General features: G+C 46.1%; 1 protein-coding gene across 5 annotated transcripts in view; it reads right to left on the reverse strand.

The window, feature by feature from the left end:
* The window catches only part of ARHGAP20 (Rho GTPase activating protein 20), a 130,741-nt gene that overhangs the window by 9,392 nt on the left and 104,848 nt on the right, over nucleotides 1-16,501 (reverse strand). For all 5 annotated transcript variants that reach the window (XM_075546569.1, XM_075546570.1, XM_075546567.1 and 2 more), the window contains exons 10-12: nucleotides 11,132-11,310; nucleotides 9,450-9,611; nucleotides 4,036-4,145 (exon numbers count right to left, since the gene is read on the reverse strand). In XM_075546569.1, coding sequence (XP_075402684.1) covers nucleotides 4,036-4,145; nucleotides 9,450-9,611; nucleotides 11,132-11,310 — 451 coding nt within the window. The remainder of the gene's footprint in view (nucleotides 1-4,035; nucleotides 4,146-9,449; nucleotides 9,612-11,131; nucleotides 11,311-16,501) is intronic.

The following is a 16,501-nucleotide window of genomic DNA, read 5'->3' on the forward strand; positions in this document are numbered from 1 at the left end:
CATAACTTTCTGAGCTTATCTCTGCCTTGAATTTAACTGGCCCAACAGACGCCCGCAGAAGCCACTGTTTTGATTAGACATGCTCCCTGGATTGAGTTGCGAAATCCAAGACTTGTCTCTGGTTATGACTCATTCCATCATATCATGTTCATTAGCTTTGTTCTACCTTAAAAGACTGATGGAATGATCGATAAACTGATCTAGCTTACCTTAAAGCAATGTGCGCACTCAGAAGTCTCTAAGTTTGCTTAAAATACAAAGTGCTAAGTCAGAAGAGAACTCAACTTTAGGAGTTGTCACATCAGTGGTACTTCGGCATTCTTCCTTCATTGGCTTCTGGAATTCAGGGACCGTTTCCTCATTCCTCAAGGTAGACAGGCTTCCTTGACTATGCTCACCTGGAGTCTTCCCAACCGTTCATAAAGCCCCGCTGCATGTAAAAACTCGCTTTCTTTGGGCAGCCCTCCTCTTCAGACAGATTTGCTCCTTCTTTTGAGTCCAGGATGCTTTCAATCTTCTTCCCCAGCATCAAAATTCAAATGGCCCGGTTCCTCTTCACTCTTATTTATTGAGTGCCTAATTTCCAGGTGCATATGAAGCGACTGAAAATACCAAAGCTTGGGTCAGGCACACCTGAGTTCTCTTAAGTAGCTTCCTTGCTTTTCAACACTTTAAGGAGGTCTTGTGCAGATTTACCCAATGCCATGCATTATTTGATTTCTTGACTGCTGCTTCCAAGGGGACTGATAGTGGCGACAAGCAAGACAAAATCCCTGATAACTCCAATCTTTTCTCCATTTATCACCATGTTGCCATGATGATACCAATCATGGTAACTGTCCAGTTACCATGATCCAGTTGTGAGGAGTTTGGCTTTCTTCCCAGTGAGTTGTGATCCATATTGATGGCTGCAATCCCAGCAAGTGCTTCAAGTGGACTCACTTTCAGCAAGCATAGTTGTATGACCTGTATATCACCTTCCTCCAACCAGGATGCCACATTCTTTTTCCTATTGTCCAGCTGCTCTAGTGTTTGCTCAGCACTCAGACGGAATAGTGAGAAGGACTCGACCCTGACACACACCTTCCTTGATTTTAAGCACACAGTACTCCCTTGTTCTGTTTGCACAACAGCCTCTGGATCCATGTACAATGAAGTGTTCTTGGCTTCTCATTCTTCTCCAAGTTTATTACGGTCCATAAACATCAATCAGGTATTCTTTGCTTTTGTCCAAGATCCAGCTGAGGTTCTGATTATTAATGCATGGCTGAAGTGATTTCTTCTTGTTTTCAGGTGTGCTCCAACAGTCCGAGAAGGCCCTGAGATGGTTCAACCCACGTCGTTAAGGTCGATTTTACCTTGAGGAAGCAGCGCTTCCACCAGGCCTGTTTTGAGAGCCTCCAAATTTGCGGGGAGATGTTCCACTATTATTCTTATGGCCCTCTGGGCTGGTCTTTCAGAAGGGGAGCACTCCCTACTCTGTCTTAGCCTGGAAGCTCCACTGAAACAGGTTTCCATAAGTGACACTGTTGGTATCTGAAATACTGGCGGCCCCGCTTCCAGTATCACAGCAACATGTGAAGCTCCACAGTGCGACACATTGACAGATCAGTGGGGGAATACTTGTCTATGGACTTGAAAAATGCCTTCTAATGGAGGAACTATCAATTGATCTACTCCCTCTGTAGAAAAAAAAGGAGCCCTGGTGGTGTAGTGGTTATGAGTTGGGCGGCCATCTCCAAGCTCGGCAGTTCAAAACCACCAGCCACTCCCTGGGAGAAAGATGGGATTTGCTACTCTCATAAACAATTACAGTCTGGAACCCGATAGGGGCAGTTCCACCCATGTTATGAGTTAGTCCTGAGAGCGATGAGTCAGTACGGACTTGACGGCAGTGAGTTTTGTTTTTTTCTTCTGTAGAAAAGTCAGGTCCATATATATTTAAATTCATTTAACCCTTCCTTATCGGATTACATAAGGCGTGGTACTTTAAAATCTCCTTTGAACTAGCTGTAGCGTTTTATGGGTCCCAACGTTGACTTAATTAAAATTTTTGACATGTTCATTTTTCATTTGGCTGGAAGTGATCATTTTACTGTCAAAGTATCGTCTCCTTTAATAGTTTGTAGGGTGTAATGTTTTGCACTTTGGGTTATAGACTGTGATGCTCACTAACGGATTGGTTCCTGGCAAACTATGGAAGAGGAGGCAATACTGGGCTACATGGTCTTGCTTTCTGGTGTCTTTCAAAAGTTCACTGTATTCTTCTGCTGTGAGCAAATGTATCAGTTGCCGTGTCTAGGCGATAGTTCCTATTTGAAAGTTGATGAGAAAAACCTTCTCAGCAAGCCCATACAAATAAACGCTATTGCGACGATGCTATTCTTCAGTTTTCACTGACCTAGAAGCAGTGCTTGGGGGTCTGTGTGAAAATGTTCTTCTTTTCTGTTCTCTTATAATATTTGGGGGTGTTCGGGAAAGGAGGGCCAGCAATTAGTGCTTGCATCCCTTTCAATGAGATTGGGTTTAGTAGCTGTGGTAGTTACATAATCACCTGTCAACTTGAAGGTAAAAGAGTGAAGTGGTAGAGTTTAGCCTGTTCATCAGGCTACAGCCTGATGATACCTCCGGGTGGGCATGACCTTCTCAAAAGGAGAATCCTGGGAACCTTCCTCTCTCTCTGCCTTCACTTTCCTGCTGACAAGCCATGTGGAGACTTATGGAGACGTGCTGAGACCCCCAAGAGATCCTCTCTCTCTGCTTCACCTTCCTGTTGGCGAGCCATGCGGGTGAGATCTTCCAGCACCCTGGACATGCATCCACGGCCACTGGATCCACAAGACTTTGAACCCACCGGCCTGTAACCTTCCTACATTTTTCATCATTGCATGTGGCTGTATGAGTCTGAAGAGGGCCTTATGGACCAGTATCAGATTTGTGGACTTGATATGACTGGGCTAGGATGTTTGCTTAATTGTAGGAGGCCTCACTGGTCCAGGTGTTTCTTGGTGGGTGACCAATTAGTCCCCTGTGCCTCTGGGTCTTTGCAGACAAAAGCATTGCAAACCGGCTCAGTTATTTATGATCTTGCAGCTAAAAACATTGAGAGATAACTCAGTTGTTTACGACCTCTTTAAGATTCTTTTGAATCTTGCAAACCTGTGTGATTGTCTTAGAACACAGTGCTTTTATTATTCAAATGTTAAGAAAGTGTGACTAGTTAAGTAATATTTGCATAGATAAGAGTTTAAGAATGTTTTTTTAAGTTCTTTGATGTTTGTTTTGTAACCATTCCCTTGTTAGAAGAGTATAAAAGCCAAGCTTTGAATATACTGGGTACTTCAGTCCATCAGACTGCTGTCCTCCCAATCCATGCTTTGTACACGTCTCTTTCTTTTCCTTTCATCCGCACGCCTCATCTCAGACACAGCTTGATGAGGGATAGCTGGTCTAATCACCCGCACTTAATTACTTCTTGATATAAAACTCTCTCTTATACATCTATGAGCACCACTGGACTTGTTTCTCAACCTGACCTAACACAGCAGTGTGCCCAACCCCATCCCCTGCAGCGTGTGCACTGGACCCTCCTCATCTCTTCTACAATTGGTTATCTGTATGGCAATTATAACTCCCAGTGCATTGACCTAGCTACAAAGCTTTCATCTCTGTATAAATTCCATTGCTGAATGCCATATGTAAGGAGTAGTCTGGCCAGTTACATATTTATCAAATTTAATATCATGAAATGGGGAAGTGGGCTCACCAACATGAACCACTGGACTAAGATATTTCAGGTCCCACTAGTCTCAGATACTCAGAAGGTGAACAATGGTCAAGTAACTCCATATTAATAAGATTTGAGGAATCCAGTGAGACTTACCATGACAGAAGCTACATCAACCTCTTTTTAAACTGCCCCCACTGCCCCCGAGACCTGAATTTAACAGTTGTCATTGCTTTACGAGAGCATTCTATGGAATGTAAGCTTTAAAAAGAACCATTCTTGAGACAGGACAAAATCAGAGTAATTACCTTTGAATTGTATTGATTTTCTCTTCATCATTGCCTTGATCCATTACACAGACCCAGTGATCATACAGATCTGATGAAAAAATGCTTCCTGGAATATTTCGTAGAAAATCCTTACATGGAAGGAAAAAAATAATATACGCCATTATTTTCATGCCAAATCCCTACTTATTGGAGAAATTGAAGAGTAGGCATTTTGTTCCAAATTTCAGTTAAGACCACCTTTACCTGAACTCCAAGTCAAATGCGGTGCACACAGAGGGGCTTGACTACCTTCCTAGCTCAAACCAAAGGGACAACCTGAGTCCTGACTGCGGTAGCAAGAAAAAGAGCAGTCTGTTTGAGCGGAAACCTCCTCCTCGCCTACATGTTAACAAACTACTAGAATAGGACAGGGTCTGGCACCAGCCAGCCCAAAGTCCTTCCCTCCCCCTTGCACAACCACCCACTTAATTCCTAGGGAGTGAAACTCTAAGAGAGAATGCAAACAATACGACCCCTCTTCACTCAAGACAAACCTAGGGCCTGTGTCTTAGGATGTGAAAGAATACCGATGACAGCTTCACTGTTCTTTTCTGCAAATGGTGTGCAAGCAAGAGGCAAACAAACAAACAAACAAACAACAGATCAGCTCAAACCCACTGCCATCAATCTGGTTCCAGCTTATAAAGACCTTGTAGGACAGGGCAGAAATGCCCCCCCCGCCCCCCGTGGATTTCTGAGACGGTACCGCTAAATGGGAGTGGAAAGCCTCGTCTTTCTCCCTTTGAGTTTCCAACTGTTGACCTTTCAGCTAGCAGCCCAACAGGTTACCACTACACCACTAGGTGTTGGAAATATACTAAAATTCCCAAGGAGTTACTAGAGGTTTTCCTGTATAATTGGAATATATACAGCCTTCAAAGTAAAAAAAAGTTTAGATATATTAACAATTTCAAACCCCTGAGTTTTGAGGTTAAAAAAAGAATGAATGCAAATGGTTATGGATTGAATAGTGCCCCACCAAATTATGTAGGGGGCTGGGGGGGGGCGCAGACGCAGGGCTGGCTGAATGTACTGTAAACACCCACCTCCGGATGCTATTTTCCTTTGCTTGTGTTAATGAGGTCATATCGGCACAGAGGGGTCACAAACCTAGTTGGTTCTGAATTATAAATAAAAATAGACACAGGGAAAACAAATGCCAAAAAATATCACTGCCCCCCTCCCCAGCCAATGCCATTCTTTGGACTTCCTGCCTCTACGATTGTGACAAAATAAATTCCTGCCCTTTAGGGACCCCACTTGTGGTATATTCTGCTATGGAAGTACTAGGTGACCAAGACACCAATTTCGACACCAATTTCATAAGTGTTAAGTATATGTATTTTATAGGCCTGAAGTAGAGGGGGTTTTAAAAAGGTTTACTTTTGATTGCGATTAAACCCATCTGGGCTTTATCCAGGGCAAATGCTACCTTTGTGATCTCCTGGGTGGTTGTTGGCTGGTTGTTGAGCAGCGAGTACCTTCCAGGCCTGTTCACGCTGGGCTGACAGTTCTAAGTCCTGAGCTCCGTTTCAGATGTGAAGACATCTAAGGGCCGTAATCTAGGGGTGTTCAGTCTGTAGGAGACCAGTAAGCCTGGTCTTTTTAACGAGTATTTTCTATGTTTTTAAGCAGGATTTCCTTTAGCGAGTCCTCTAAGAACAGCTAGTTCTTCGGCCCTCTGCTCATGGAGGCCGGAGCGCCCAAGGTCAGGCGTTTTGATTAATTATTTGCATGTATCTTTGATTTCATTTGCTTTTAAAAATTATTATTAGAAGATCATTTTATTGGGGGCTCTTACAACTCTTACTACCAATCCATACATCAATTGTATCAGACATATTTGTACATATATTGCCATCATTCTTTTCTAGACATTTACTTTCTATTGAGCCCTTGGGATCAGCTCTTTTCTCCCCTCCCCCCCCTTCATGGCCCCTTGATAGATTATACATTGTTATTGTTTTCATATCTCACACCAACTGCTCTCTCCTTTCCCGTCAGCTTTCTGTTGTTCTCTCCCCTGGAAGGGTATGTATGGTTATGTGCCCTTCATTGAGATTGGTACCCCCTTCCTCCCTCCTCTGTTCCCCCCCCCCCCCTACCCTTTTGGATTGAATAGTGCCCCATCAAAATATTGCCGCTCCCGGATTCCATGTGTCGTGAGCTTTATCACTTGTCTATACCTGTGTACATGTTCTGGTCTAGTCCAAAGTGAGAAGCAGCAATGGGGTCATGGTGGGGGGGTGGTGAGGAGGCCTCAAGGAACCAGAGGAATATTGTGTGATCCATTCGTGTGCTCTACTGCACCCTGGTTGACTCATCCCTTCCCTGTGACCCCTCTGTGGGGGATGTTCCATTGTCTACAGATGGGCTCTCGGTTCCACTCTAACCCCCCCCCCCGCCCCTTGTTCTCAACAGCTGTGTTTGTTTGTTATGAATCTTCTGATGCCTTTGCTTTCAACAGGGAGAGACCAATAGGTGCATCTTTACTGGGAGCTAAGAAGCTTCTCAGAACTCAGTTGCTTACTCATCAAAGTAGAATGCAGAACAGTCTGGTTGGCCTGTCATGCTTATTGCCTTTATTGTACTCCTTGGGAGTCCTGAGCCCTCAGGCCCAGCAACTCATTTCCTCAAAGGGTTTGGTTCAGGCAGCACAGGCAGCAGCACCCTTGTGTCCCAAGGACTCTACATAGCATGTTCCCAGTACAGGTTTTCCTTTCTGGCCTTCGAGAACCCTGTTCCGTGCAGAGCGATAGCAGACCACCCCACAAACAGTGCATGACCAAGGGTGCTTGTTGTTCGGTCTCTGCCTACAAAAAAGCTTAGGCGTAACCGCAATTTGGATCTAATTCCACCTTCATTCCCAATCTAGGCCAATAATTCTCATGCCGCTTGTAACAGGGTCTCAACAAGGCCAAGGTTTCAAGTCTAACCTTCACTGAGATAATGAAACTTTTATGTCTACGGTTGGCTGTTATCGTCCCAGTTCCTGTTTGCAACTTGGAGATAGGCAGAAGTTGGCAAGTGGGCTAATGCTAACTCTTGCTGACAAAACAGATGGAAAACTTTATCTCTGTGCAGTCCCAAAGGCAACACACTGCTACTTTTACACTGTGCTTATGTTAGTGGGACGGAAGCTGGGACAATGGCTGCAACAGTAGCTGATTATGTGTGCAACTACCCCACTTGCTTATCAGTTGTCCAGGACCGGGACGCACTCTAATTTTCATCTTTGTACACCTCGGTGTCAAGCATGGTTCCAGCCACAGTACAGTACACACACCCCTAAGTCCTTGCTTAACTGTTGCTATTTATAGTAAGGCCAGATGTGAGTGAGAAGCAAGGGAAGGTCAACTGTAATTGAGATTCTAAGAGAGCTGAAAATAAAATACAACACCCCCCCACCCCCACGGCCTCAAGTCACTCTATTAGCACAGCTTCCTGAAAGAGCAGTTAAGAAGCAGGAAGATGCATTTTTACCCCTCCTCCCAATATTTTTTTCTCTTCTATTATACCTTCCCAGAGAACTGTACCTGGATGCTGTGATTCCACTGTACCATCACAAAAGTCAAATCTTTTGGGGCAAACCGACTGAATTTTCATAATTCCAAACTAATTTTAGCAGCGGCACCCACTCGGAAAGGCAGATTTAGAAGAGGCAAAAATCTGCTTTTGCAAAGTGAGATATTGACAGTAGCTCTTTCTGAATCTCGATGGAAAAAAGACTTAAGATCTGCCTCAAAGAAAAACATCATGAAATCTTAAACCTACACTCAAAGGCTAATGACTCGTAACATCTCAATGAACTTTCTCTGGGCTGCAATAACAAGTTACGAAATACAACTGCCACCAGACTAAGGAAGGAAGGGGGAGCGGCTTTGGAATTCCAGTCACCAACTGAAGTCCTCTCCCCACTGTCCCACTGATTGCCACGTGCCATGTGATTCCTCCAGGGGTTGATGGATCAAAGTTATGAGCCTAAAGCAATTCTCTTTCAATTTGTACTTGGGGAGAGTTATGGTTATATCTAAGCAAAACCTCCCTAAGTGAACAACGAAAAGAAGGCACTTCCAAGTGGTCTGAGAAAGAAGAAACAAAGCAACACAGAAGCTCAGACGCTCGACACAGCTCCAAAAGCATCTCCGCTTCTGCAACCACGTGGAAGAGACGGGAGTAAAAACATAGCGGCATTGACAGAATGCCAAATGACACGCTCTCTGAGTGATGGAAACAACAGCAAATCCACGTTGTCTGTCTGGGTATCCCTGGCACGGACACCTGGTGAAGCACACCAACCCGGCTTTGGTGTATTCCAGGATTAAAGCAGAATCACCAACCCAATGCCAAGCAGGTCAGATGATGCTAGCTCAAGTCCTCGGGTTCTTCTGAGTGTGATGTCCTATTGCCAAATCAACAGCAGCTGCTGCTGCTCAAGAACAGGCCCGTTTTACTGAGAAGACCCTGAATGGCCATCACCCATGGAGTTAAGATTCTGTGAGAAGCTGGGCACGGGGCTGGAGTGAGGGGATGTGAGTCTTCTTTGTGCGTCTCTGAAGACTGTGTCCCGAGTTTGGTCTAGACGCCCCAGGTCCTGCGATGCAGGCTGAGCACACACATCTCCAAACCTGTTAGGGTCGAATCTCTGCTTAAGGCTGGTTTTGACTTTCTGTTTTAGAAGAGCTTTGTACCTCTGTAACTCTACTTAATTCAACTTTATTAATCTCGGGGCTCTTATCCCTCCCTCCCCCACCCCAAATGCAGTCAAGGGAAAAGAAGTGACAGACAGTGGAGGCTTCCTCTTGTACTCTGTCAAAGGAAATGGCAGTAGGGGGCAGGGGGAAAGAGCTGCCGCACGATTCTGTAAATGAATGGGATTTTCAGTGACCTCACCGAACAATTGTTTCTGTTTTAGAATCTTACTTCGAACAATTTTGTTTTGTCTTGCTTCGGTTTCAAGGCAAATGTCTGTTTAGTATGGTACCCTTTGTAGGTACTTTTAAACGTCTGTTTAGTACCCACACTTCTATAGGTACTTTTAAAGTCTCTTTTAGTAAAGCCTCCTTTAAGTGGTGAGCTCTTCAGATGACCAGGGCATCTGTTGGGGCAGACACGTGCTTGCTGTCTGCGTTGAGAGGACTTTTTGTGATTTTTCTCCCTGTGCGCGGGCCAGCAGGCATGAAGACGGGAAGAGTAGACTCGACATGGCCTCTGCATGGCAGGATGGCTGTGGAAGGCCCATGGTTGACTTTGTAAAGGGTTTTTCTACTTGTTCACCTTCTACATCCATCACAGCGCTTTGCTGACGGGAATGGTTTACAAGGTAAGAACCCACTGGCTGCTTTGCCCCAAAGCTACCCAGTGGGGGTGGCAGAGGGGAGAGCGGTTCCTACCTTCAGGACGGAGGCTGTCACGAAGATGGATTCACAGTCCAGGCGCACGTCCACTCCGGCATTCAGTTTCTCTTTGAGCTCTCGGCAAGACTTCACATTGGCCGACTGTCTGAAGATGCCTTTGGTGAGGGGCCCTTTTTGGTTAAGAAAGAAAAGCATATCCTATGGGGAAAGCAGAGAGAAACAAAACAAAACAAAGCAGGATGGCACCTCACACGGACAGGAAAGAGAGCACCTACTTGCCCTCTGGCTGCCAGAGGGCCTGGAGGGCACGTATGGGCAGGCTGGAGCCGGTGCTGCTGGGCGGGCTAAAGTCAACTTGCTTTTTTGGAAGGTGGGGTGAGGGGAGGAGGGTAGTATTTCTCAATCTCTTTCCTCGCATTTATTCTTGCTGTAATCAACTCTGAAAACATTTCGCCTTAAATATGTGCTTTAAAAAGATGCTCCTTCGTACACGGAACCATCAGCCACGTCAGAATCACATTTCTCTTTGCCGCTGCAAGGCCCCTGCTAGCGGGCCGGGCCTGTCTGCTACCTCACAGCTCCTTTGTTGTCGCTCGCTAATATTCGTTCCACCCAGTACAGAAACTGTCTCAAAATACTGCTTCTCTGCCTGCTTGCTCTTCCCTGGTTATTATGACTTCATTGTGTGTTTCTATGTCCTACACTTGCTTTAGAGGAGCCCTGGTGGTGTAGTGGTTAGGAACTGGGTTGCTAACCATAAGGTGGGGCAGTTCGAAACCCCCAGGGGCCCTGCAGGACAAAGACGGGGCTTTCTACTCCTAAGAAGAGTTAACAGTCACAAGGGGCAACTCTAGCCTGTCCTGTGGGGCCGCATCAATTCAAAAACAATGAGTTTGGTTTTGTTGATACTTGCTTAAAAAAAAATAGTTTACAAGTCCTGTCCTGCTTCTTTCTCCAGTTACAGTTCCTTCTGGTCGACCCTCCGTTCTTCTATGTCTTGTGCCTGTGGCATAGGACGAGTAATCCACAGGACCCGAAGCCCAGCTGTGCCACGTGTTCGTTGTGTGACTGACCCTGAGTGACAAACACTCGGAGGTCCACTCTGGATGATCATAACATCCAAGCCCTAAACAAGATTAGCAGTAAAGGGGCTAGGGTCTAGGCATCTACACTGAGAGAGGCACAATGGAGTATCAACTGCTGAACGTTTAGGATAGTGCTTGGGGGGCACAGGAGACTCCATTAATGCAGCTTGACAATGACCACTGCATGTGCCAACTGGAGACACTACAAAATCAAGTCGCTTTGCTCTGACACACTCTCGGTAAACGTTCTGAAAATGCAAGAGGACACAAATAAAGCACGCCTAAGATTGGGCAGCATTCACCACTTTCAGAGGCATGGAGAGTGCGAAAAAGAATCAGAGAAAAATGTGAGGAACAATTGTGCATCCTTTCCTGAGAGACAATTCTAATTGATATCTCTGAGCAGGCTCAGGTGGCTCTTTCCTGAAACCGTTGGCTGTACTATCTTGGGACGAGATTGCCTTAAGGTTCTGCAATAGCTCAATCAGATGTTATTCTTTGAAGGAAGGATTCTCACCTGCAGCCAGGGGGTGCCTCTAATTTTTCCCCTTGGACCCATATGTACCCCCCCAACTCCTCATTTCCAAACGACCTTCTCTATTAGTGTCTGTTACAAACCAGCGTCAGACTCACCAGGACAGGTTTGGGCAGATTGTCATTCTCACAAATAGTTGGCAGGGAAACACCAAAGAGCTGGCCTGGCATAGGGGATGTTGGTGACATGGGCAAGTGGTCCAGGTGAGTGCTAGAGCCCCGCCAAAAGGCCCAGTTTATGATGGATCTCCTCCTTTTAAATGTCTTCTGACCTGAGTCTGAGGGAAGAAAGAAGATCATTAGAAGGACTGAAGTCACTTGACCTTCTTTCTACCATCGCCATCTTAACAGTAAAAATGCTACTGGGCCCACAGAGAAAACAATTCAACCTCTGAAATCTCACTGCCATATTCTATCAGCTCAGGGAGAACAGCGAAAGAAAGAGTCATCGAACGTTTGGCTTCTCTCACCAGCTTCTCAGGCAGCACTGCTCCATTTGCTCGTGTTTGGGCTCTGACTTTTCTAAGGTCAAAAGGAAATGCTCTTTTTTGAACTGTAACAGTGGACCAGGCCAAACATATATACAACAAACATACACACAAATGCCTTTGAATTTTAAAGATGAGATGTGGCCCACAAAAATGCTGAACTTGCATAGATTGAAAAGAGAGAGAGGAGAGAGAGGGAGAGAGAGAGAGAGAGAGAGAGAGAGAGTGAGTGAGAGAGAGAGAGAGAGAGAGAGAGAGAGAGAGAGAGAGAGAGAGAGAAACATAATGGCAAAAGAAGAAAAAGAGGGAGGAGAATGAGGAGGACGAGGAGGAAGACAAGGGAAAGGGAAAAATGAGAAGAAAAAGCAAAACCAACCCCCCGCAAAGTCTCAGTAAGATGTCCTCTGGAGCGGGGCACATCCTGAAGCACCAAGCCCTGAGGACGGACGATATTCGTGCTCAGAGCAGCCCATGCACAGAGAGAACAATAGGGCCGGCCCCACTAAGAGACATGACCCATAGCACTACGGAGGACAGCACTGGAGACACAGTGTGGGAATTGTGTCCTACCTGATCCCACCACACCAAGGTGAGACACTAAGGGTGTGCAACAGAACAGCAAGGGGAACAGAGCAACAAAGTCCTCAGGGAACACCAAAAATAGACTTTGGGGCCAGGGCTTGGCACCCCATCAGACTCAACCATAAAATACTCCTAAAGCTCAACAAATAGACCTTGAACTAGTAATAGGCTTTTCTTTTTCCTTTTTGGTAATTTTGTTGTTGTTTTGTTGCTTTGCTCTCTCTTGTTTTTCTGCATATTATTTTATTTGCAGGCACTATCTAGATAAGATACGCTGGATAAACAATCTGAAGGTGAAAACAACGGGACTGCTGGTTCCTGAGGGGACATGGGAGAGGGGGAGGTGTTGGAAAGGAAGTGGGTGTTAACAAACCCAGGGACAAGAGAACAAGCGGTCTAAAATTCATGGTGAGGAGGGTATAGGAGGCCTGGTAGGGCTTGATCAAGCACAGTGTAACTGAGGGGAATTACTGGAACCCAAATGAAGGCTGCACATGATAGCGGGACAAGAGGAAAGTAAAAGGAAATAGAGGAGAGAATGAGGAGACAAAGGGCATTTATAGAGGTCTACATACAGGCATGTACATATGTAAATATATTTAAATATGACAATGGCGAAATAGATCTATGTACCTATATTTATAGGCCTAGGATTAAGGTAGCAGATGGACATTGGGCCTTGAGGTAGGTAGTTAATTGTGCCAACCTGGTCGAAAAGCACATGTGGGGTTAATTGAAGGGCGGAGAGATAAATGGCTCAGTGAGCCTCGCCTTTCTAGTTCTTGGGTCTCTTGTTTTCTGATGGTCGGACCAGGGTGCAGCTGCCTTAGCCAGTTCCCTGCTTCAGCTGGCAAGGCTTACTTCCTGCAATACATCCTTGAAGAGAAGCCATATGGACCTACCCTGATGCAGCCCTGGGTGCTGGAGAAGCCATGTGGAGACCCCTGCCAGCACTGAGATGCTTACACATTCACTGACTTGGCTTTCCCCCTGCAGTCGGCCTCATTGCGTGTGTTTTGTGAGATAGAGAAGGATTTTGTGGATTGGTGTTGGACATATGGGTTCATGGGTTAATGTTGGACTTGTGGGCTTGGGCAGCACTGGGTTGGGATGTTTTCTTGATGTACACTTAACCTTTATATAAAGCTCTCTTATACATGAGTTTCTATAGATTTTTTTTCTCTAAAGTACCCAGGCTAACATATTATGGCTTCAAGTACTCCCTCAATGCAAGAACACTGTGTTTTATTAACCTGGCATTCCATGATGATCACCTTCTCGACATGTTTGCTGAAGACAAAGCAGGTTTATAAGCAAATGTGGTGAAGAAAGCTGATGGTACCTGGCGTCTGCGGTCTTAAATAAGCAGCCATCTAGCTCAGAAGCAACAAAGCTCACATGGAAGAAGCACATCCACCTGTGTGATCATGGGGTGTTGATGGGATCAATTATCAGTCATCAAAGACCCAGAACAAAAAATCATATTATTGTGAATGAGGATTAGTGTGGGGTGGAGACCCAAAACCCATCTGTAGGCAACTGGACATCCCCTTACAAAACGGTCTCAGGGAGGAGATGAGCCAGTCAGGGTACAGTATGGGACCAATGAAACATACAACTTCCTTTAGTTCTTTAATGCTTCCTCCCCACTCCCACCCCCACCATCATGACCCCGAGTCTATCTTACAAATCTGGCCAGACCAGAACATGTACATGGGTACAGATAAGAGCTGGAAACACAGGGAATCCAGGACAGATAAACCCCTCAGGACCAAATATTGAGATTAGCCATACCAGGAGAGGAAGGGGAAGGTGGGGGATCACAATGATTAACCCATCACCCCTCCCAGGGGGATAGACAGCAGAAAAGTGGGTGAAGGGAGATACTGGTCAGTGTAAGACATGAAAAAAATAATAACTTATAAATTACCACGGGTCTGTGAGGGAGGGTAGGGAGGGAGGGGGAAAATGAGGAGCTGATACCAAGGGCTCAAGTAGAAAGAAAACATTTTGAAAATGGTAGCAACAAATGTACAAATATGCTTGACACAGTGGGTGGCTGGATGGATTGTGATAAAAGTGGTATGAGCCTCCAATAAAATATATATAAAAAAAGATATTCTCTGGAAACAAAGAGGCTCTCTGAGCAGATGTCCTTGCGGACTGCTGAGCACACACACAGGAAGCCCAGTGCTCTACACCAACTTCCTTTCTTTCCAACTACAAGGACTTCCACGGGGCTTTGGCTCTTGACCTTGAAAAGCATGCGTAAGGCAGCATGATAAGAGATGGATGCAAATATGAATGAAACTATTTCCTCGCCAGGGCGGGGTTGATAACATCTATTGGGTGGGGGGAACAAGACTGGTGGGAGAAAGCACGAATTTTAAAACATGAAATGTGATAAGGGAGGAACAAAGTAGGAAAGGCGTTGAGAGAAAAGATGCGTCAAGTCAGATGTGGCTTCTGAGCAAGATTTCAAAGGGCGGAGGACCCAGCACAGGGCCTGACAACGAGGGCCCAAAGACCAAGCTCACTGCCACAGAGGCACTCTGACTCACAGCGGGCCCATCACAAAGGCAACCAGGAAGCACTCAGTAAATTGCTCTTGCAGTTACTGGACCTCGGAAGGGTTTAGGTGGGTCAATGGGAGTCCTTGGGTGGTCCTGGCAAGTCGATGGGCTCCGCTGCTAACTGCCAGGTGGAAGGTTTCGTTGGGTGCCTTGGAAGAAATGTGCAGCCATCTGTTTTGGAAAAGTCAGCCACCACTGAAAACCCTAAGGAACAGTTCTGCAAGGACACTTGCTCCCTATGCCTCGGCACGGACTCGCTGGCTGCTTTGTTTGTTTGTTTGGTGGGAAAGGACCTCGTGAACAAGAGAGGCGCAAGTAAGAAAGCCAATCGTGAGTTTAGGAACAAAACTTTTCTGATGTTACCTGTGTTTAATCGTCACAAGAAAGGTTAATGGGTCTTCCCGGGATTGGATACAGCTATCTAGATCACGTAGCTACTATGGCTTCCTTTTGGAGAACAGTCTTTTTTATTGTGATTTGGGTGGCAGTTTGGACAAATTGGTTTTCCGTTCAACCACCCAGCCACATTCTGATGAGTGAGCCAGGTGACAATCCCTACACTGTGAACAGCCCTCCTCCCATATCCTTCCTGGTTCACCGTTTCCACCCGCCCCTTTTCCCTATCTGTTCCCACCTTCCAAGGTTCCTCCCTTCTAAGGACCCGGGCTTTCCTTCAGATCCGCCCGTCTGGAATCACACACGTGGGGAATGGTGAACTCTGGTCCATTATATTCAAACAAGGCACGACTTGAATGCACAGAGTTCATGTGAGGAGGCCACCAGTGGACACCTGGAAGAAGGAGGTGGCCCAGCGAAGGTGGCTTTCCCCACCAGTGGACACCTGGAAGGAGGAGTGGCCCAGCGAAGGTGGCTTTCCCACTTGTACAGGTGGTCAGGCAGCCTGATGACAAGCCCCACTCAGGGCCAGGTTGGGTGAGTGGGTGTGTAGAGACTGGCACTCTTACCAGCTTGATGGGCCAGAGGTCAGAGGTAGAGAGAACCACGGTGGCTGAAGAGGGAGAAAGGAAACCCCGAAAGAAGAAGATGAGATAGCTGGAGCCCCAAATAATGTGGACAAACTCGACTCAAAGATCTGGCTGCGACCACTGAAGCAGGCAGGCTCGGCAGATTCCAAACACCTCAGTGTGGTTAAAAGATAACTGACCAGACCTTTGTATTATAACCTCTCGCCGGTACCCATGGCCAGTCGGACTTCGTCCTCTCCAGTGTGTGTGCAGCAGAAACAGTCGCTCCATGGGTTATGGGGCCTTGTGTCTTGGGACACTCAGTCATGCCGAGGTGATGTTCAGACACTCTGTCTGCCCTGGAAAGGGCCTGCTGAAGCAGCCTAACAAAGAGGGCCCGGTGAGGAGTCGCATTTCATGCTCATTTCAAAGAAGTCTTTTGTATTGTTTGCCTCTAACGAGGTGGGGCATTTCATTTCTTTGGAATAATCTGTTCTGATCCAATACTAAAAAGGCCAAGTTGCGGGACGGTAAACAAATGCAGTAAGTACCATTTTACCAAGGGGCCCCGGGAGCATCTTGCACATGTTGCTTTACAGGAAGCTGGTAGTCAAGGCTCCCTCCCACACTCAGAGGTCAAGTTCTCTGGCTCTGGAGTTAGTTGTCAGGTTAGAGCCTTGGCTCAGTCACTTTTTTCTTGGCAATTTACTGAACTTCTTTCAGTCAGTCTGCATAACCTTATAATGAGAATGATCTCACATCCCTGTCAAAGGCTTCCTGAGAGGATTCGGCAGGCTAATGCGTGCAAAGTACTATGGCCTTGCTTTGGGCATAGGCACATGGTAACTTTCCCTACCCACA

The sequence above is a fragment of the Tenrec ecaudatus genome, chromosome 4 (genome assembly GCF_050624435.1).
Source record: "Tenrec ecaudatus isolate mTenEca1 chromosome 4, mTenEca1.hap1, whole genome shotgun sequence".
Classification (NCBI taxonomy): domain Eukaryota; kingdom Metazoa; phylum Chordata; class Mammalia; order Afrosoricida; family Tenrecidae; genus Tenrec; species Tenrec ecaudatus.